The sequence below is a fragment of the Astyanax mexicanus genome, chromosome 13, assembly GCF_023375975.1.
Source record: "Astyanax mexicanus isolate ESR-SI-001 chromosome 13, AstMex3_surface, whole genome shotgun sequence".
NCBI classification, from domain to species: domain Eukaryota; kingdom Metazoa; phylum Chordata; class Actinopteri; order Characiformes; family Acestrorhamphidae; genus Astyanax; species Astyanax mexicanus.
This window is the reverse complement of record NC_064420.1, coordinates 33,534,863-33,558,421: the sequence shown is the minus strand read 5'-3', so window position 1 is coordinate 33,558,421 and position 23,559 is coordinate 33,534,863. Positions and strand designations below refer to the sequence as shown.

At 36.2% G+C, this 23,559-nt stretch overlaps 1 protein-coding gene across 1 annotated transcript; it reads right to left on the bottom strand.

Moving 5' to 3' along the window:
* Nucleotides 1-263: 263 nt before the first annotated feature.
* LOC103045952 (isocitrate dehydrogenase [NAD] subunit gamma, mitochondrial) lies at nucleotides 264-22,086 on the bottom strand. The gene is made up of 13 exons (XM_007249952.4): nucleotides 21,838-22,086; nucleotides 20,484-20,531; nucleotides 16,910-17,007; nucleotides 16,716-16,831; nucleotides 16,547-16,607; nucleotides 15,481-15,613; nucleotides 13,884-14,017; nucleotides 13,315-13,417; nucleotides 10,791-10,937; nucleotides 9,508-9,602; nucleotides 7,623-7,683; nucleotides 4,863-4,991; nucleotides 264-4,603 (listed from the first exon to the last, which is right to left on the bottom strand). Exons 1-12 carry the CDS (start codon nucleotides 21,907-21,909, stop codon nucleotides 4,887-4,889), a joined length of 1,173 nt encoding a protein of 390 aa, XP_007250014.2. The 5' UTR covers nucleotides 21,910-22,086; the 3' UTR covers nucleotides 264-4,603; nucleotides 4,863-4,886.
* Between the last annotated feature and the right edge of the window lie 1,473 nt (nucleotides 22,087-23,559).

Here is a 23,559-nt window from a genome sequence, read left to right as displayed (position 1 = left end):
TTGCCCCTCTAAGAAAGCGACATAAACTAATTTTTTAAATAAGAATACATTATATTTATATAAATACAGTCTAATATATGTTTGCAATATCATAAGGCACGCTGCTGATGTGAGATCACGTCTGAGATTTGAACTCTGCTGTTAAAACTTTATATAAATTTTATAAAGGTTTATTGCATGATTGAACTGAACATACCTGCCTGCAGAATGTGTGTGTGTCTTTGTTTGTGTGCAAATTTATACATTCATAATGACAGGAAGCATTTTTAATTCATGTATTTTATTTGATTTAGCCAATCATGTTACAGAGCACATCAGCCTTGCTTCAGTGAAACCACAGGACTTCAGTGCCATCTACTGGCAATAAAGTAATCAGTGCAAAACTGACCTACTGTCTATAATACTATAGTATATTTAGTGCTAAATAACATCTTCATTCCAAATAAAAATGTAAAGAAATGACAGTTTGTTGAGGTGAACAGTGTTTACTGGTGAAAGGTACATTTTGTAGACAAGCAACATTGACTAATAACAAAAAAATACAATAAACTCATTAATTGAAACATTGACTGACTCAATCTGGCACTAAACCGAATTTGACATAACCTCTATAAATGTTCTGCATTGTTTGTATTTGATAGGTTACACTGAGTAAATATGCATCTGTTGCATTATGATCCCACTATATACCGTCTGATCACAAATTTCTAACAGGCTTCTAGTAATTTCTTGACCTGAACAAAAAATATTTAAATGGGTTTCTTTAAAACAGCAACTTTAAATTAGAAGGAAATGTCATGTGATTAAAAAACGTAATATAATTATTAATAACATTAATTATTAAAGTATTTTAAAGTGTACAATTCCAATGAATTTTAGCTAAGAAGCAAATTAATAACTGGCATTATAATTTTTATCAATGTTAAAAAGTCATTTTGTAGCATTTCTATTGGTTCGATACTCAATTTTGACACAATGCAAAGATTAACAATATTTAAACTATGTCAGAAAATAAAAAAACACTGGAGATAGAAGGTTTTTGTCTGACAGCAACAATAAGAATCAGCGTATGTCACTTAGCATTCCCTGAGAGCTCACGAAAGCACCACACCTCTTTGTAAAGTAAATATCACAGTAACTCACTTTTCAGCTCTAGTTCACAGGAGCAGTTATGAAACATTTTTTCTTACATAAATCATTTATTATTAATCGATTATGACATAAGTTGTATGTACTTGACAAATAATACCATAGTTTACAAAGCTCCAGAGCTGGGTGGAATAGCTTGAACCCGCACTCAAGTAAAAGTATTGCGAGAACATATAAGTACATAAAAGTCCTTTTTTTTCTAAATAAGAAGTAGAAGTATAGTACCATATGAAATGCCTTAGAACAGGAGCATAATGTTTAGGGCATTTCCACACCTGTTCTTGGTTTGCTCTGGTCCAAAAATCAGTTACCGTATTTGTAAATTTGAAGCATTTTGACCTTGGTTTGGTTTGTTTTCACATAGGGTAAAATCCACATGCTTCAAACCGTGTCGCAACAAGCCAAATGAAAACATAGTTTGAATAAATTGATCTAAAACACAGTTGTGAAAACCTCCTCTTTATTACACTTAAATCAGACTCACTATTCTTTTTTTTTTACCCATGGTAAGATTTCTTTGTATAGGTGTGAATACAGTAATTGCACTCACATATGGGATCAAACCACAACAACCACCACACCCCAGAAGTAGTAAGTTTGTGGTGAGAATATGATCTGACTGCAATCTGACTAAACTATCAGGTGTAAATCTCTGTGCATTTTTAAGCTAAACAGCTGCCATAGCCGGGTTTAACTTGGTATATTACCCAGATAATTACATTATCAACTATGAGCAAGTGTCACCTCTGCTGTTGCTCCTTGTTAAGCAGCACAGAAAAAAGTACTAGTCCAGAACACAGGACACTTCCTGTATTTACTTCGTTCCTACTCCTTTCCTAGACAGGTCTGACCAATTAGCAGAGAGAATGTTTTCACATGATTTGTTGTGATGCATTTTGGTGCTCTTGGATTTTCCCTGTGTAAAAACAAACCGAACCAAAAGGAAATTTTCTCCAATTTAACAAACGTATTCACAGATTCAGACCAGACTGAACAAACTAAAGGAGTGGAAACACCCTAATCACTTTTAAAGCTGTCACAGATAAAACAATGAAATTAAACACGAAAAGAAAAATGTAACTAAATGTGAAGGACTAAAATGTAGCTGAGTTACAAATATAAAATCTATTTTTCGCACTATAGGGTGCCCCAGATTATAAGGCGCACTATCAATGATTGTGTATTTTTGGGTCTATTTTCATACATAAGGCTCACCAGATTATACAGCACATTATGCAAAACTAGTAAAAAACAGGGGTGTTGCCATGTCTTCCTTCTAATTCAGCAGGTCTCATCGCTGGGTGGTGGTGGGGGGTCAACAAAGTTAAGTAAAACTAAGTTTATTCTTAAAAAAACATTTTCTTTTAAAGTCAAACGATTGCTGGATGTTAGTCTACACAGATTTCTCTCCAGAAAAACGTTTATTTGGGTGAGTAAAGCGCTTCTGTTTATTTACAGTAAGCTTAGCTAGCGCTAGCCATGGTTAGCACTCGTAAGCTCTCCCTGATGCAGCTACATTGAGGAACCCTGAGAGTTCTGGTAAGCCAGGATGATATTAGCTAGCGGTCCCACGTAGCTTGTTTTAACACAGTGAACATGCAAACTACAGTCCGATATACTCACCTCTGAACAGTGAAAGAGCTAGCGCTTAGCGCGGTTTGTGGCTAATACAGCTCCAGCAGCTCTAGCTGGGGTTAACAGCAGGCTACAGTCTGATAATAGTCACCTCTGAATGGCGAAAGAGTTAGCGCTTAGCGTGGTTAGCAGCTAATGCTAATGCTGCTCAAGTCTCAGTGCTGCAGAACTAAACTGAAACTCCTGTATAATGCTGCACTTCAGCATTAAGTGGCTTTACCGCTCCTTACTGGTAAAATTCATACATAAGGCGCACTGACGATTTTTGGGAACATTAAAGGATTTTAAGTGCACCATATAGTGCGAAAAATACGGTACTGTATAGTAAGTTAATTGTACAGAAGAACAAAATGTACTTCATTTGATTATATGTAACTACACAAGGTGCTACCCCCATGAACAACTCAACAACGTAACAGTTAAAAAAAAAAAAAAAAGACATTTTGCACATATATTATTAACTGAGAAATTTTGTCTTCAGGTAAAACATCTCATAGATACAGTACCTTTATTATTATGTTAAAGATGAGTTGAGTGTTAAAAACTGTAAAGCCACACTATATCATTCAATGTACCCTTAAAACTGGTTAGTTAACCCCTGGCTGTTATTTAGGATTAAGTAACTTTCAGGAAGCACAGACAGTATTATATTCAGATAAACAAGTAACTAATCATTTATATTCCTGCATGGTAAGAATAATAATAAAAAAAAACATTTTGGCCTGGCTGATTAGCAGTTGGCTAATAAACTAAACAATGATTAAAAAAAATATATGCATTAAAACGTCTGGTTAAGAACATGCTTAGTGGCTTCACACCAGTTTACATTATAACACAGTGTTTTATGTTATTATACAGGATGTAACATTTAAATCTAATGAATCTACAAATAAATATGCTGAGGGACTGGAAATATCCTGTTGTCCTGGAAAAGGAGGTCTGTTATCATATTCCGTGCCTGAGAATGCCTGGTGACTCTCCTAATGAGGTGTCTAATGCAAGAAGCCTTAAAAATTCTGTATAATAGTGATAATTTGATAAGCGCAGTGGATAACTTCCCCAGGTAGGCACAAAAAAATCAATACAGCTACTTTTAACAGACAACCTTATCGGCTATCATCACACTGAGTTACTGAAAGAGAGGGGGGCCAGTTTTGGCATCATCGGGTATCAAATCAGGCTTGAACTGGCTGGATCTCCTTTTGATAGTACCAATAATGTAAACAGCAGTATGCACTACAGAATAAGCAGTTATTTGTAAAGAAAGGTTGGTGTGGCGCAACAGAAAAAGCCAATATGTAACTGTAACTGTGATGTAGGAGATTTAAGAGACTTGGGTTCAATTTCTGGTCTGGGTGACTATGCTGCCTTAAACACTAATAAACCCCTACCACTATATTGGATTGACTCTAGTCTGTAAGTAATACAAGTAACCTTGTAACTTGCTCTGAGTAAGAGCATCAGGTAAATGTAAAGATGAGCGTATGATAAGACAATGCTGTTTTTTTTTTCATTTACAGAATTTTTACTTTTCTGAATATTCTTAATGTATTTTCTAAGCTGCATTGTATTTTAGCTTGCAATAATGTACCACTTTCTAATTCAAAAAAAAAAAAAAACTTAAACTTATTAAACTAGTTATTTTTAGACACAATATTCAGACAGTATGACATTCCAAAGCTTAAGTGCTATCTACTTTTACTTTATGTACAGTACAGTATGATGTCATGGCCTGGTTGTACAGCAGTATGCATGTACACACACACACACACACACACACGCACAGCAGCTTTATGCTTGACTGATTGAAGATTTCTACCTAGAAAGCATTAAAAATGACAAATGATTATTGTTGCAAAATATAAACAATTATGCTAATGCTATTACCATTGCTTAGATTGTACATAGAGCCCCATAAAGCCCCAGCCAGGCTTTATGAAACTCAGTTCTATTACAATCCATCAGACAGGCTGCCACAGGCATCACAGCTAATGACTGTTCATTTAATAGAATAGTGAAATGCACTGCATCCAAACATTATGATACACATTAGTGCTTTAAAAAAAAATACTGCGTACCTGGTGTTGAGCTGAACTATGTGTTCAAATATATTCAGAAGTAAGAGGTCCTGTCTTCTGCACCTCCCGCATGATGGACTGCACCACCTCAGATGTTGTGGCCAGCCCCCCGATGTCAGCTGTGTGCAACTGTAGAGAAAAGAATGAACAGTAAGTACATTATTAGTAAATATTTGTTAAATACTACTAAATTGTCATGCTTACAATGTTGTAAATACACTGCTTAAAAATATTTAATTGGACTGCCTTTTGCTTTGATTGCGGCTTTATGTATTCACTGTGACATCTTCTGCAAGCTTCTGCAATTTCACAAGATTAAATTTAATTCAGTGTTGCATTAATTTTTCACCAAGATCTTGCAGCATTGATGATGGTAGAGTCTGACCACTGCAAAAGCAACACTTCTCCCGCACATTCTAAAGATTCTCAATAAGGTTAAGATCTGGACTCTGTGGTCTCTCACGCTCCCTGAATCACTCTTTTACAGTTCCAGCCCCATGAATCCTGGCATTGTCATCTTGGAATATGCCAGCGCCATCAGGGAAGAAAAAATCCATTGATGGAATAACCTGGTCTATATTCAGTATATTCAGGTAGTCAGCTGACCTCATTCTTTCAGCACATACTGTTGCTGAACCTAAACCTGCAGACCAACTGCAGCAACCCCAGAATATTTAGTTAGTTAAATTCAGATGGCGATTTTTTTTTTGGCCAGACAGTGTATAATATAAAATAAATAAATAAATGCATTAGTGATTAATAATGTCTTAACTAATGTCAATTAGTAATTAGCTGAAATATTCATGAAATATTCAAATACATGATTTGTATTTGATAGCGCACACAAATACGCCTTGCACGTCTCGAAATACGCACAAAGCATGTACTAGACTTAGCAGAAGATTCTGACCAGTGTGTTTATGCTGTGGATGTGTGCCAGCAGCTCATTTAAGGGAAAAGAAATATTATTTTATCCTTTAGTCTGTGTATTGTTAAGTTAAAATCGAGTTTGCGCTTAACTGGAAAGCTCAGAAATGGCTAAACAATCAAAAACATATTATGCATGCATATGCAATAAATAACTTACATTTTCACAGTTCATTTAAGATGACCTTTGTTTAAAACTAGTAGTATTTTGATGTTTGCAACTTTATTTAATAAGAAATTTGTATTTGTATTTACCGCAGTAGGGTAAAAGTGAATTACACTCAATCGTCCCCAAATGTAGGGGGAGTCGAATAGTAAAACATACCAAACATACCAACTCCTTTAAGAAATACTATTCAATACTTTTGATTTATTTGGTATTGATCAATACATTGAAAGAAATTAATTACTTTTTTAGTTAGAGGTGAGAAGTAAGTTAGTGTAACTATAAAACTGAAGAAACTGAAGAACCCATATATTTTTCTTACGATTAAACAGGTTAAGGTCACCCAGTAGAATTTGTGCCCCTCTGTCATGTCAGTGAAAAGCCCTGTGTAAAATCTAATCAGGAAGCTTCGCAGACCTCAGAGCAACTACAAAATCTCTATTTGTGTTACTATAAGCCGGGCAGTCTGGCTGGAATCCTGGATTTCCATAATCCACCACATGAGCACTTTGAAATGAGGTCAAAAATAATCTGCTTACCTGAACTTCACACACCTTACACTGACACAATAAGACTAGTGAAGCTTGAGATTGAGCTCCTGTGCTAAGAACATAATTTCTTTCCAAATAGCTTGATGAAGAGATTTTATGTCTGATCTTACAAAATCACTGCAGATGATTGGTCATAACTGTTTGCTTTGATTCAGAAATCAGTCTATCGAAAGGTAGCAGTGTCCCCATGCAGTACTTTACACTAAATGTTTATCACTTATGTTACCAGGCCTGTAGCTTGCTGCTAACCTTGCATAGCACTGCTGGAGCAGCATTAGCATTACTGTGCCAACTGTGCTAGCTCTTTCGCTGATCAGAGGCATGTAGCCTGAGTGTTTACATTGCATTTAATTTAAATAATTTTATTTAAATTAAATGTGTACATCAATCAATGATTTGTTTCACATTAATGAAATTATTAAAACCCTATCATGTACGGCCATCTATGCAATTACATTATTTAAGCTAGTAGATTTTATTTTTGTTTGCATTGTGTGGTTCTATACAGAACTAACATCAGTTATCTTTTGTAAAATAGTGGCATCTATTGCTTTTTTCAGCAAAACTCCACAGAAACTTCAAGTAAATAAGTCAGTTACAAATAGCTGAAAATATCTTATATTTATACACATGTTCCAATACTAAATTTGCTATGAAGAATTACTTGAATATTTTTAAATATGGTACAAATTATGAAGTTATAAATGTTACAATCTTTAAAACATCCTATTTGCAGTCATATTGTGTCTTAAAATTTGTCTGGACCATTTTGGGCATTTTGTTTAATAACAGTTGTGTATTTAATTATGTTAGTCTACCCTTACTCCCAGCAAATAAAAATTACAGAAGCAAACATTAAACATTAAGATATCAAACATGGCTAATTAACTCCATGTAGGGTAATCACTCATGTTAATTTGATTTGTCACTGAACTATTCCTTCTACATTAAATCTTCACCCGGTATCAACAGAAAATAGTCTTTTTAGTCTCTTTAGTAACATCACAAGAGCTTTGATGGATGACGGTAATTGATCAGACCAAATCTTCTAAGGATGTGAGAATGGACTCAGCCTACTTAAAAGAGATTAAGCGGAGTAAAGGGATTTGATCATACCCGAGTCTCTGAGAGCGTCTTGAAAATGGCTTTCCGGATCATACTGGCGTAGTCAACAAGCCTAGGAAAAAAAAAGACAGGACAGATATAATTACTCATCATTTATAACAAGAAATAGCAGGGAATAATCCAGCAACCTGGGGAAGATCTCTAATGTATTCTGATATAAATCATCAGTATTTTAGCTGGCAAAGGTGAAAAGACCAAAAAGCAGGATGATAAAAGCAAAATTCTTTGAAAATCAGTGCTTTATTATTATTCCATGTGAGTACAAGCACACAGTGCAATGAAATTTGGGTTCAGTACAATCTGTGTGAGTGTGTGTAATCAGAGCAAAGGATTATTTTGAAAAAACTCAGTTTTCAGTTATTTCACATTTTTTTGTTAAGTACAAAACTCCACGCGTTCATTCATAGTTTTGATGCCTTCAGGGAGAATATACAATGTAAATAGTCATGAAAATAAAGAAAACGCATTAAAAAAAGAGAAGGTGCCTCCAAACTTTTGGCCCGAACCATATATTCTGTTAATATGTACATGTCAATTGAAGACATGTAAGTATCAGTGGTGTGCAGTGAGGCCCTTCTAACCCTTCAGAGAAGGGGTGACAATAGGTGCATGTAAATCATTACATAATATTTAATCAGGAAATATATATATTATAGTTTTTGTAAACTACAAGCATATATTTTATAAATTAACTAAAATAAAAAACAGCAACTAATTCAAAGCATTAGTCTTTAGTATTTAGTATTTTAAGCTGCTTCAGGACTCTTATCTGACTGACAGCTGTTCTAACCAATCAAAGCTTTTTAAAATGGCTTCTGCCCACATGTCTGCGTGCCCCTTCTCCTGATTTTGAGAAGGGTGTAGTAATGATTATATTAGCAAAGTCGCAGGACAATCTAACCAATCAGAATTATGATTTTCACTCTGGGGGCGGAGCCATAACTGTCTAACCCCTTCTTGGTGCTCTGCTGAAGGAGTTACGCATTGCTTAGTGTAAAACAGAGCTCATGCTGGATTAGTTTAATAGTTAGCGAAATGTTATGGAATTATAACTTTAAATAAGAAAAATATTGTGTCACATCATATTAAATAGCCTTTTTAAAGGCTGTCCTTCAATGTGAAAATAATTCACAATGATAGGCTGCCTGACTGGTGAGTTTTTGTGTGTACTTAATGTTTTGGCTGACCTAGCATCTTGTAGGCATACGAATGAGAGATATTTGTTGGCCGGCTGTACTTGCAGGAAACCTAAGCATTGATTTATTCGTTTGTAACTGTATTCTTGGGCTGTTAATGTGCATTAAGTTCATAGAACTAAGACAAGACAGAGAATATGTAGTTCTAATATAAATCTATGTGTAGGTCAGCGGGGGTACTGCACGGTACTAATAAGCATCCTAAAATCTCCTAACAGACAATGTGCAGTAAAATATGCATTGGATCAGGAGCCTCACCAGAGGGAAGTGCAAATAGAGGGCATGGCAAACAATAATTTTGACTTATTGAAAAAATCATTGTCAGATTAGTCGACTACTAAAATAGTCATTAGTTGCAGCCTTCCAATCACTACAAACTGTAAATGAGGTTGTACTGTATGTTAGATTTTAATGATGGTTTAAAATATTATATATATATATATATATATATATATATATATATATATATATATATATATATATATATATATATATCCTTTTTTAAAAAGTAGTTTTGAGCTCTCTTCCCATTCACAAGTATCACAGCCTGCTCTAGTGTGACTGGAAATAGTTGCTAAGTGGCTTTATAAGAAGGATGGCAGCAGAGTAAACATACTTTCCTATAAGGTCTCTTCTACTGGCCCACTTCAAGCACTGTAAAAATAAATATTTTTACATACCCTAAGTGATCCAGCATCAGGCAGCTGGCCAGCAGTGTAGCAGTGGGGTTTGCAACGTTCTTGTTAGCAATGCTTTTCCCAGTGTTTCTTGTGGCCTGAAAACACAAAGCACAAACACTAGGTCATGTTCCTGCTGATTTTGGGTGATAGTTTGTTATTATGTTAGAAAACTGTAATGTGGCCCAGTTTTAGAATGTCACAATGTCACAAACATGCTGGAATTCATGTTTCCCCCAATGAGAGACACAAGCCTCCCACATTATCACCCACATCTAACTGGCACAGTAAGTGGCCTTGGGATAAGTCTGTTTGCTAAAATGCTAAATAAAATACTTTGAATGTGTACAGCCTAATGTAACTGTATCATGACTATGTAAAACAGTTTACTAGGGCTGAACGATTAATTGTTTTTTAATAAAAAACCATGATTGATGCGATGTTTCAGTCGCAGGAGCTGCCATTTGAATTAGCCAATAGCCTGCATGTGTGCCGTGACGTCACCGTGTTTGTAGTCAGTAGAGTGCTGGGGATTGTAGTCTTTGAGCCTATTAATTTATTTCTTATTATTTAGTTCTTCCTAATAATAAGTAATAGCTGTGGCACTTTGATAAATGAGGTTTTAAGAGAAAGAAAATAAAGATTATTACACATATTTTTTAATATAATTAATACATAAAACAATATATATATATTTTTTTTGTCCTTTGAAATTTAAAAATAAAACTGATAACTGCATTTAATCTATGAACCCTAGGAATATTTTATGTGGAAAGAAGTTTCTAACTATATATTATATTTGATATATATGTTCACTACTAATACAGGTTTAGGGGTAAGTGGAAAAATCACAATTAAATATTTTGCCCAAATCGTGCAGCCCTGCTGTTTACAATACATATACATTATACATTGTATATTACTGTACATTATATATAGTATATAGAATATATATATATATATATATATATATATATATATATATATATATATATAGTATAGTAATGTTTAACATTTTGAACCATAGGTTTATTAGCTTGATATTATTAATAATGTAGAAACAACTATAAAATATTTGGTAATCACTGGGTTCTAGTGTATGGTCTATAAAATAAATTATATTTTATGTTTTAAAATGGTATTTAAAATAATAATATTCACTTGCAACAGTATTGTAAGTAACAGTAGTGTTAACTAATGGTTATTAAAAAAAGTCAGGCAAATTCAATATTGGTGCATCCTTACTGTCAATGTGCAAGATGTTATAGCTACTATTAATCTCTTACTGTTTCAAAGACAGCGTAGTCCTTTCCATAGTTGGCTCCTGGCACCAGGCCTGGTCCACCGACGAGTCCGGCACACACGTTGCTCACCACGTTACCGTACAGATTGGGCATCACCATCACGTCAAACTGCTGGGGTTTTGAAACCAGCTGGATACACAGAACCAAAACAGAACACACCATAAAACTCCACCCATAAGGCACATCAGGTATAACGCTTCACTCAGTGCTGGAGGACACATGGTATACCTATTACCAGATGGTTACTGGAACCATAAAAATGAGATGGAATGTACCTGTCTATGCACGACTACATAAGTACAACAATTCCTTAAGATGGAGATACACTACACAACTTTTAGCCAGATTTTAACCCTGATTTCCAGATGAGTTCAAATTGTGTAGAGTATGATGAGCTGAGACCTGATTTTTAGCCTGTGTGGTCAGGATTCTGGTGGTGTACACAGCAAATTCTGTTTTTTGGAATAAATTCCCTGTTAGTTATTATCAACTCATATTAAGTGTATATATGTGTGACCATCGAATAAACTCTATGACAGAGTTAAAGTAACTCTTTTCTGGGAGTTGGCCTTTTAACTCTGTTCAGGAGTTAAATCTGAACTGTTGTGGGAGTTAAAATACTTAAATACCATCTAGAGTAAAATACAGTTCTCAGCTGAGGTTAATTTTAACATAAACTCCTTCACACAAATATATTTAAACAACATTGTAATATTTAAAAACCCTAGAACATTTAGGAGTAAAAATGACAACAAAAAGCATCATTACTGATTATAATAACAATTTCATCCTCAACAAGTTTATGCCAGTATTTTTTCATTGCATGGCAACTTTAATCCTGCAGTTTTTAGTGCATTACATGCACTTTGTCACAATTTACAGTGCAGAAGATGGTAACTTGCTCTTATAGCCAGCAACACATTGGCTAGGCCAGGGGTGTCCAAACTACGGCCCACGGGCCATTTGCGGCCCGTTTCCTTTTTTGGAGCGGCCCGCGAGGTATTTTAGAAATAGAATGAAAGTTGGCCCGCTGGTTTTTATAATGTGAGATCCAAAGTTTGAACGCTAGGTGTCAGAAACCAGCTAAAGAGTCTAAAAGCGGAGAGAGTGCGCATATATATCGCAGACAAACGGGGCAAAAGAATCTAAAAGTGGAGCGGGTGCGTATTTCTAGCGCAGACAAACGGGCCAAAGAGTCTAAAAGCGGAGAGAGTGTGCATTTATAGCGCAGAAAAACAGTGCAAAAGTGTCTAAAAGCGGAGAGATTGCGCATTTTTAGCGCAGAAAAACGGGGCAAAAGAGTCCAAAAGCGGAGAGATTGCGCATTTCTAGCGCAGAAAAACGGGGCAAAAGAGTCTAAAAGCGGAGAGGGTGCGCATTTTTAGCACAGAAAATCGGGCCAAAGAGTCTAAAAGCAGAGAGAGTGCGCATTTCTAGCGCAGAAAAACGGGGCAAAAGAGTCTAAAAGCGGAGAGGGTGCGCATTTCTAGCGCAGAAAAACGGGGCAAAAGAGTCTAAAAGCGGAGAGTGTGCGCATTTCTAGAGCAGAAAAACAGGCCAAAGAGTCTAAAAGAGGAGAGAGTGCGCATTTCTAGAGCAGAAAAACGGGGAAAAATAGTCTAAGAGTGGACAGGGTGCGCATTTCTAGCACAGAAAAACAGAGTCTAAAAGTTGCCGTAAATAAGGAGTTTAATATTAAGAGACATCATGAAATTAAACATCAATTTGAAAAATCTTAGTTTACACAACACTGTCAAAGATAAAGATAGTAAGTCATGTAAACTGGTGTGTAAATGAAATAATCAGAAAAAATGTATTATTTAAAGTGGTATATTTCATTATTTGTTTTATTACAGAGTGTGGCCCGTGACTTCAAATATATTTTTCCTTCTGGCCCCCAACAAAAAAAGTTTGGACACCCCTGGGCTAGGCAAACAACCATTTTATAAAATATCAAGACTTCACACTAATGGTAAGCTGGGATTGAGGGACACGCCCATTAAAGAGTACAGTTATGCTCCTGAATACCTTGGAATAAACTCTGAAATACTACATCAGCAAAGAGTTCCTCTCAACTCAACCTGTAGTTTAAGCTGGAGAATAAACTCACACAATTTAATACTTTAGACGTTTTTGTTTAACTCCAGAAATTTGAACTCCAAAAATTTGCTGTATAGCGTATCTAACTACTAACTACTTCTAACCTAATTTCCTTTTTCCCCTCCTCTACTCCTCTATCCCATTATTTCCCTTTGACCTCCTTTAAGCCCTATCTAAAGATGTTTTTACCTTTAACTTCTATTACTTTTGTACTTTACTATTGTAAGTCACTTTGGACAAAAGCGTCTGCCAAATGTAATGTAATTTAATGTATCATGCCCTGTCGTGTAGTGAAATATGTCCAGTCTGTTTATAATCTGCTCCCACTTTAAAAGTTGTGTAGTGTATTCATGGCTTCAAAGATAAATCACAGTAGATCTGATCAGATATGCTGGTAAACACGTACCTGCATGGTGGTGTTGTCCACAATCATGTTGTCGAAAGCAATATCAGGATATCCTGCTGCCACCTCTTTACAGCACTGCAGGAAGAGCCCATCACCCAGCTTCCTGTGTGGAAAAACCAAGGCCAAAATACTGTATGCCAACTTCAAAGAGCCAGTTCAGGCAACTATTAACCCTTGACCCCACAAAAGGAAAAAATCTGCATTTTATTTTTTTAAACAACAGTTAGAGTAACTATCGCTACAATAACTACACTGTTTTAAACATCAATGAAATCTTGCTAATTAAGAATATTTAAACAATGGTATTGAAGTGTAAAAAAATCTAGATCCTAGTTAGTGAGGTTATTGGTTAAATACAATTAATATTACTTGCAATTAATCATACTTTTTCATCTTTATCAGACTGGAGCTTTTAATTAAGGTTATTAAAATGTACATAAAATAATTCTTTTTTATATTATTATTATATGAGAGCAAAAAATGATTGAGGTCATATCCATATATTGTAGGATAAACTGACAGCATAAATATTGTGACAGGCCTAAAAATGACTGTAAAAAAACACTCACATGATGTTAGCCTTATGTACAGCTGTGACCCTGCGGCGGCCTTTCTCTCTCGCTAGCTTGAAGGCATACTCAGCAATCCGCAAAGAGTTCACTCGGGTGATGATCTTCAGACTCTCCACCACTCCAGGGACATTCTAAAGGAGTTGTTAGAAAAAGTGCACAAATACAAAAATTACAAAAATTCTATTATTTAATCATTTATTTTTTCTGTTTCTGTTTTGTGATCAGAAGTTCACATACACTGCTTGTGAAAAAGAAATATCATGGCCATATTGGGCTTTAAACTAATTATCTAAAATGTTTTTATGTCGATCCTTGTGAAATGTAGAATGTGCACTGGCAGCAAAACACCCTTGGAAAATGATGCTACCACCACCATGCTTAACATTTGCTACAGTGTCCTACATTGGGGGTTAAATGCCTTACCTTTCCTCATCCAAATATGCCTCAAATATAGATCATTGTGTCAAAAAAGCTCATTTTTTTCTAATGTGAACATAAACCTTTTCTTTAGAAGGCTTTTCTTTGATCAGGCCAAAATCAGCTGGGCAGCTGCAAAATATATTCAAGTTCGGTGCACATGCTTCTTCTTTGGACAGTAGCTAATTCAATTCAGATAATGATGATAGTTTGGGACTTATTTCACACCTGGGAAAGTGGCTACACCTCCCAGTAGGGGTGGGCGAGATGGCCCTTAAATAATATCACTATATTTTATGGTACTTTTGCGATAATGGTACTCTTGGCAATATGGCAAAACACTGAATTAAAAAAAATATTTCAATAATACACTACCGCGACAAAATTATTATTATTATATTATTGCATAAAATGGCACACCCCTAACTAAGATATTTAAAAAATACAAGAATTTTCCTCAGATTTGTGACTAAAGTCACTGATCCAGAATGTCATGATACTAATATCGCACTGCATATATCTGCATATATCCAGAATTAAAGTAAAATAAATGATACTGGACAGATATAATCTGTCTCTAGTGGATATATAATGGGAAACGAGAACAGAGTCAATTTTTCTTTTGCTAAAAACAGCAAAAAAAATGGTACCCTGATGGGATAATTAGGGGTGAGTGATATGGCACAATATTTTAGGGTATAATATCGCTCACGATATTCAAACATATTGGTGATATTATTGCATACAACATAATATGGCACACACTTACCTCCCAGTAACAATAATGTGTAAACTGATTATCTTATAATATGCAGTTGCTTAGCAATGGGTCCAAAAAACACTAATAAATAGTAAATCTATTGGATTCATTGGATCATCATTTTCAGGATGCTCTAAGCTTTTTAGACATGGTCCCAACGTACATTGTCAAAGAAATCCTCTTCATATGTGCACAAAGAGAAGCTTCCAGTTATAGTCAATCATGATATGAAGCTTTCAAAATAATTGGAGTTTTCAACTCCACTGAGTTAATAATCTAAGTGGGTGGATGTATTGTTTTTGACCTTGTACAGTGGAATGGAAGAACAGCAGTTTAAGAAAATCATTTGAAACCTAATATTCCCCACTTATATCCATGATGAGTGTTTCCAAACAGAAAACAAACAAACCCACACACCTCATGCTCCAAGCTGCTGTACTCTCCCTCAGTGTTCTCTCTGATGATGATGATGTCTATGTCTTTGTGGCGGGTCTGAACTCCAGGCAGGGTCTGGCAGTGCATCACATTAGCATAAAGATCCAGAGACGTGCTGAGAAAACAGAGTGCTTGTTTAGCCTTTAACATTCTACAGCAAAACAACCAAACTGTGCTTTTTATATACTGCTGTTAAAATAAGAACAGCAGTGCCAATATTACACGCTATAGCACGAACCTCGAGTGTATTATTGTGATTATACCACAGTTCCATTATCGAACGATTTTGAGTTAAAGAGGACGAGAAAATACGATCTGTTTGGTTAAACACTCTGCAAGTTAAAATAGTTCTATTGCTGCTCTGCTTGTTGCTAGGTTAGCGTGGTGGCCCCTATTTTCGTCTATTTCAGTCAAAATTGTGGAAATCTAAGCTTACTGTAAATAAATGCAAGAGCTTTACTCACCCAAATTAATGGTTTTCAGGAGAGAAATCTGTGTAGATTAAAGTCCAGTGCTCGTTTGACTTTGAAAGAAAATGTTTTTTTAAGAATTAAAGCTGCGGACTTACAAGGGTCCACCTTACATTCAGTTTAAAATACCAAATATTAACTGAAAAATATAAACACTTAAGCTTTTTTTTTTAGAAATAACAACTCTGGTGGCTGATAATGTGTGTAATAATGCATATTTTCGAATCGCTGGGCTAATTTATTTGTCTTTGCCTGCGCCACCTATTGGAGACATGGCATTTCTTCACTGTGCCTATGGGATCCAGCGCCCCCCAGTGGTGTTTACTAATATCGCATTTGGTTTGTATTTGGTTTGTAAGCGTTGCATTGTTGCTAGGTTACCTGTATGTGGTGGAGTAATAAATGGAGAGCTTTTGTTACAGTGCATTACTGGCTAATAATGTCACTCATAAAATGCCTCTCAGCCAATCACATTGCAGGGTCCGAACTAACTGTGGTATAAACTGTAATAATTGCTACAAAGTGAATTGTGAATGAGTTTAATGAGTTAATCATTCCAAACACAGCTGCAGTAATACCGTAGCAGGTTGTTCCTGGACTTATGAGAAGGTGGAAGGTTGTGATTGGTCTCAATGTTTCCTGCAATAAAAGAACAAAATACACAGTAATAATAATGGATACTCGAGTTACAAAACATGATCAGATATGAACACACCCCTAATACAAACATTACCCACAGTAACCTACCCTTCAGTGCCACTCCATTGCGTCTGATTGCTGTGACTGCGTTATTAATCTCATCCTCTGAAACAACAGACGAATCAACCGTCACCACCTCAAAGTCCACAGGGACGCAGCAGAACCTGTGAAGACCCCATACTGTCAAACGATTCAGATCACCCTACACCAGAACTGAGACATGATTTAGCCTACTGACAAACCTGAAGAGCTCTCGGACATGGTTCAGGAGTTCAGGTCCAATCCCATCTCCAGGAATCAGGGTCACTGTGTGTCGGCCTCCGTACTTAGCAGGAGGAGGCTGATGTGCAGAGATGGGAGAGTCATTCTCACAATAAAACAGTTTAGATTTTCAATAGGAGTGATCACCAGCTTGACTTCTGAAGATTTACTTTAGTAGTTCCAAATCCAACCCAAATTTAACACAAAGGTAGATCTCCAGAAGCAGGAGTGGTGACCACAGGACAAAATACCAGCTAAAGCGCTGCCACTATGATCAGGACCATTGCGGGTTCGAATCCTACTCATGTAGCTTGCTATCAGAGCCCCAGAGCCCTGAGAGAGCACAGTTAGCCTTGCTCTTTCTAAGCAGGTAGATGGTGCTCTCCCCCCAGATCACTCCAAAAGGTGATGTCACTCAGCACAAGGCATCTGTGAGCTGATGTATTGGAACCGAGACGCTGCGCTTTCCTCTAAGTTCTGCCCCACCCACTCCTCCCCATATGTTAAGCTCACACATGTTGCCCAAATGACATATAGTGGCAAGCGACAATGAGTTTTGTGCTGTAGCTGATCAGTGAATATATACTGTATGTTTCAGTCCAAAATGGCCATCTCTACTACACTAGATGGCCATGGTTAGCAACCTTACTGAAGCCCAGTGATTACCTGCTCAGCAGAAAGATAGACAGCTTGCTCATTACCATGTCTGCAATGCACTGTTTCCAGTATGGACTGCACAGTTTACATAAGAACATACTGGATGAAGCTCTATAGACTGTCTAAGAGCTGTTGGTGCTTTAATTCAGCATGTTTCCTTAATATCTGATGACACATCCTCATTATGTTATGAGTTCTTACAGAAAACATAGTCCTTAATGATCCTTTACAAGCCATGTTTATGATATCTACAAACATGTAACTAAACTAAAAGAAAAAACTATAGCATGATATTAGTAATTGTGCTACGTTTGGGATAACAGGAAAATTGGGGAAATCTGAGAGGATTTATACATTTCTAAGCTTTGTACAACCTTTCATCCTATCTACTCAATCTTAATGCCTGCAAAACACGCATAGCACTTTATTTAGGAGAAGGTTAGGCCTAAAGGGCTTGTGTATAGCATATCCACCACTGTATTCCCTAAAGGTGCAATTATTGTTATGTTGGTATGACTACAAATTCAAACAAATATATTTACTACATGTCAATTATTAACTAAACACACACAGACAGACCAAAGTACAAAGGGTTACTTTATACAAATACTTATAACCAAGAATAGTAGCCTCTAGCAGCAAAAGGCCACAAAATAGTCGCACCTTTAGGATATACTGTAGTGGTCAATTGCACTGGATAAATTCACAGTACTCACTCAGAGCCAGCCCATGGATGGACGGTTGCATGGCTGTGAGAGAATGAGGCTGGTTGGTTAAGGGCATCATATAAAAGAGCATCATATAGGCCAATTTTAGCATTTATGCCACTGTAAGAGTATGGCTGGGTCCGTATGGCTTCTGAACAGTACTCTAGCTAAGGCAGCCCTGTTGCATTAATGCTTTTACCACTAATAATAATTTTGTCCTCCTGTACAGGAAAGGAGCTGACTCAGAACACGCTTACTGAAGTCAATGGGAATATGAAACCTATCACAATAACTATTTTTGACAACTAGAGTTATTATTGTCATTTAAAGATCATTTTATGCCTCTAAAACAATCACAATAAAATGGCACAATAATGCAATTCTCCACTTTAAAATGCAATGAAGTTAATAAGACTATTCACAACATAGACACTGTTATAAAACCACTGTTTTAAACAGAGTTGACATACTGGCTCCTTTATATTAATTCACGCCAGAAATAACATAGGGACAGGGACAATAGTAAGGTCAGCAAAAATGATTAGGGCCATATATTGTACAGTAAGTATAGGAGTTGGATTGTCAGCAGGGATGATGAAAATGTTTACTGTTCAAAAATGTTTTTTTGAAAGGCAAGACAAAAGTATTTCAGACAGTTTCCTTAGGGAAACTAAGGATATCTGGTGTAAAATGGACTTAGGCTGTAGTGAATCATGATAACGAGTACTTTTGTCAAATAGCCCACTTTCATTCACCCCAAGCCTTCCAAAATACAGAGCTATTAGCTGAAGCTCCCAACAAGGCTTACAATGCTAACACTAGGGGCATAGCATTTCTTATGCGATTAAATCTCTGAATTCTGCCAATGAAGTGTGGAGCTACTTTGAGCTTGATAATGGTGTATAAATAGTGATTTCCTGCATGTGCAAGACTATGTCCCTGTCGCTAGCATTATAAGCCTGTTCGTTATCATGTTTCACTACACCCCAAGTGTACACACCAGATTTCTCCTTTAATTAAATGGTGAAAAAGTGCCTAAATAATGAGAACCTGTAATAAACTGTTTCAGGTATTCTGTATTTAGTTATTTTGGACAATTATGTTTTTTTTGCACTTTATTTAGTTTCAGTCCAACTTTTTGAGGATAATTTTAGCAATTTAAATGTGAGTCATCAAGCGCTCACTGCCCAGCTTGATGGAATGCATGTCGGTGTGTCTTTGGTATCATGAAGACGGAAAAAAATATGCCTTGTGCATCGCAAAACATGCAAATTTTGCAATAAACCAATCAGCGTGTCACTTGCCGTTCCCTCTATGAGGAGCCAGGTGCGCTTTGACTTTGGCGGATTGCTATTTTAATGACTCTGTGCTTCTGCAGAGGAAACTGACCTGCTTATTCACAATGTGAAGGTGCATTAGCAGGTCATTTACGGTAACAGCAATTTTATTTTATTTTGTGTTCTGTTTGTTATTGATGTAAAAGTCAGGAATGTGTGCTGCTGCGCATCCTTTTGTGTGTAACGAGCAGTGGTGTACACTTGTTGATAGCTATATACATCTGATAATTGATCTAGGTCTAAATGTCTAGGTTTAAATCAGTCAGTGGCACATCTGTGTTTTCCGCTGCCAAGGTAGCAATACACAAAAAATTTACATGATCACACCTTATTTCCAGACCACCCCGCTCATCAGCATAGATATATTCACAAGTGTCTTTGCTATTTAAGCGAAGCAGGCAAAAGGCGAGAAAAAACCAGGGTATAACATGGTAATAAGCATTGCAATGTGCCTTGCACAGGGTGTAAGATAGGGCCATTTATTTCCATGCATCCATACCTTTAAATCCTTTACTATTACTTTATTTAGGTCTGTAAGAGCACCAAGTGCAATTTAGTGATCTTAAGTGAATTAATTAGAAAGTTCTTGACTGGTTTTCTTGTTAGGGCACAAGCTGATAAATTTATTTGGTTGTTATGTGAAAAGGAATTTGGTTTGATGATAAGAGGCTTGGCAAGAACAACTGTGTAATGAAATCATAGAGGAGCTGTGTCGTATTTCAGGACAGAAGTTAAGTGACAAAATTAGACCTGCAGTGTCTGTCTTTAAGAATTCAACAAAGCAGAACAACACAACACAAGCCCAGCACTTTTATAAAAGAGTAAATAAGGGTTACAGTGTACAGGATACTTACTGTATAAGTGGTCTTCTCTCTCCTACTGCATAGAACTGGTCTTATCACCTGCCAGAGAAAACAGAGACAGTCTGAGAAAAAAAAAACTCAGTAAAGTATAAACCTACTAGGACCTGGCGTTCACGTGTGGACATCACATTTTGGGTTGTCTAGACCACAACACTAAATCTAGCTCTACAAGGGCCTGGTGTCCTCTTTTGAGGTCATTATAGAAGAGTTTAACATGTTACAGTTTTAATTTTGTTCAGAAATGTAAATGAACAGTAAATACAGTAAATGTTTATGTTTTTTACTTTGTTATGACTTCGTTTTGAAGCTGCACTTCAAATAAGCCATATTGCTGAAAGGGGCACAATTGTTGTTTCTACTTTTGTTTTGCCCTCCTCATATGTGGACATCATTTTTCTCAGAAACTCCATAATGTAAAAAGATAATTATTTGTATTTACACTAATTAGGTACCAATTCGCCCAAATAGCAAAGAGAAATAAAAACAATGCATGCCATGAAAGAGTTCCTGTCAGGTAGGAGCAGGAAGGAGAAGTGGAGCGCGGACACACTTGCGAGTAATGTATTGAAAAAACACAAAACAAACAAACAAAGAACTAAAGAATTGAAGAACCGAAACGAAAGGAAACAGAGTACATAAAAACACGGGAACACGAAACCTGACTGACGTTAACGACGCACAGCCACAGACGGATAACAGAGAAACAAGAAGGACTATATAAACACAGAGAAGTGGACAGGAAATAGGAAACACCTGCGACCAGGTAACAAGGGGGCAGAGCTACAAAGAAACAGGTGAGCAACAGGGGTGGAGACACAGGATAAACACAGTAAATAAACACAGGGACAGACCAGAAAGACGCAAAAGCAGGACAAGAACGTGGGTCTTTAAAGGTTTAATTTTTAAAAATCTCTAATGAGAATAATGATGTTTATAGTCCCAGTAAGGTTACAGCCACCTAATACAGCAATGATATGATCTGTACCACATATTGCTAGCTAGCTATCTAACTAATAGACTTTTCTATATTTAACATTTATTTTTTATACAGCTATCTAGATAAGTCATTTCTCAGTGTCATTAGAACAGAAGCTGTTCAGCTTATTTTATAGACATGAAATAAGCAGCTAGGTTATAGTTGGCTAAGTGTCAATGACCTTGTGCGCAGCTGTAGTGTGTGTGTGGAACAGGCAGGGTGAATACAGGCACGTAGCTGTCTAGTTTAAAGCGGGCTTGTTCAACTCGCTGTAAAATAAACACACACACACACCAAACAAACACACTGCTGCGGTATATAGCACACTACTATCTTACTGAACCATTATAATAAGAGCCGTACACTGACCGTGCCGCCCGTCACTCCGCTCCACGGCTGTAAAATCCTGGAGAGCGACAGGACTGACCGGGCTGCTGCCATTCTGTATCAGAGTGTCTCTGAGCTGCAGCTCTTCCTGGGTTCTGGAGCAGGCCTGGCTATCTCCAGCAATGCACAGCACATTACACAGGCTACACAGACGCGGTTTCACCTTCCGTACAGAGAAATCCTTATGGATACACTGTATTTACCCTTTGGTTTGGTCAAGTGCTGCACATTAGTGCCACCTGCTGCCGTGGTTTGGATACTGATGGCTGTTCCTTATAATAAACTGTGATAAATCTGATGATTTGTATATTTTTCTCTCTTATTTTATTTTTTGTTACTCAAATAATAAAAAAAAATAAATTTTATAAAAATCTATTTTGAGGGGCAGATGCCCTTGCTATTCTTCCTGGGGTCTTACTTAAATAAAAAATAATAATAATTCCATCACTTTTTCCAAAGTTGTTTTTCTCCCAATGTGATTTTAATACAATTTAGTGGTAAAATAGCAAGATTTATTAGCAAGAAACCCAACACAAAAAGTACTTTTTAATTTGCATGTTGATAGTGTTAAAAGGCAAAGAGAATACCTTAAACAATACAGTATATATATATATATATATATATATATATATATATATATATATATATATATATATATATATATATATAAATAACAACCAAGTTATGCTATTTTTTAAATAATTTATACAGCGTATAAACAATAAAAATCACATTTTCATTTCAGAAATGAATTATTATTTTTTCTTTTTTTCCCCTTTTTTTACGATGTATACAGAATGCTAAAAACAATAAAAAAAAACACATCTGAATATACTGAATAACAGACATGATTTATTACAGATTTTTTGCCATTAAGTAAATAACCTACATTTATTCATTTATTTTTGTCTTGCTTTGCACAGAAAAAAGCTATACACTACAATTTAAACATATTATTATACTGAAGATTTTCAACATCTCTGCTGACAAAGAAACAATGCTTAAGATGACTTAAAATACATGTCATTGTTAGATATAAATGCTATGGTCTTTTTTTACTTATGGAAATTGCTTTTTTTGCCGAACAATTATCAGAGAATATTCACAAACCGAAGCATTTAATTTCTTATTGGAGCCAACCAGTGTAAGTTTCCGGTGTAATGTACTGTAATGTAAACTTACATTTACTTGGTTTAAATGAACAAATCAGAGCAACTCAGATAATGAATTTACGCCAATAGGAAGGCCTACTTTTCTGACCTATTGCGGACTGTACATTAATGTATCCCTCCACTTTCTTCCGTAAGCGAACCCACTGTGTTTCTAACTCACTGTGTAATTATCTGAAGCTAGGCTGCAGTGTAATTTATAAAACGACGGCTACATTATTAAATTCCAGCGACAGCTGGCCAATTTTCTGTATGACTCCCCAGCAGTAAACAGAAACTGGATTTTCCCTGTTATTTTCCTGGGGCTCGTGCGGGAGCTGCGAGCTGGTGAATGGTGCACTTGTTGCCCTGAACAACTGAGAGCGCAAACAGTTTGAGCAGCAGAAGCAGCCTGGTGTTGCGCTGTTTCAATGCATTAAAATCTGCCGTATTTTCCATTCCATAACTAAACAGAAACACACCAAACAAAAGTACATAAACATACTGCTGGAGCAATTAGCTAGCTACGTGATTTGGCACGTTATACTTAAACCTT

What these genes read in the sequence shown, in the direction of transcription:
- LOC103045952 (XM_007249952.4), bottom strand. Translation starts at nt 21,909, where the DNA reads ATGGCAGCAGCCCGGTCAGTCCTGTCGCTCTCCAGGATTTTACAGCCG. An exon ending in GCGGAGTGACGGGCGGCACG is followed by an intron (nt 20,532 to 21,837) that starts GTCAGTGTACGG and finishes TTTCTCTGGCAG; the next exon opens with GTGATAAGACCAGTTCTATG. An exon ending in GTACATAAGGCTAACATCAT is followed by an intron (nt 13,418 to 13,883) that starts GTGAGTGTTTTT and finishes TTTTCCACACAG; the next exon opens with GAAGCTGGGTGATGGGCTCT.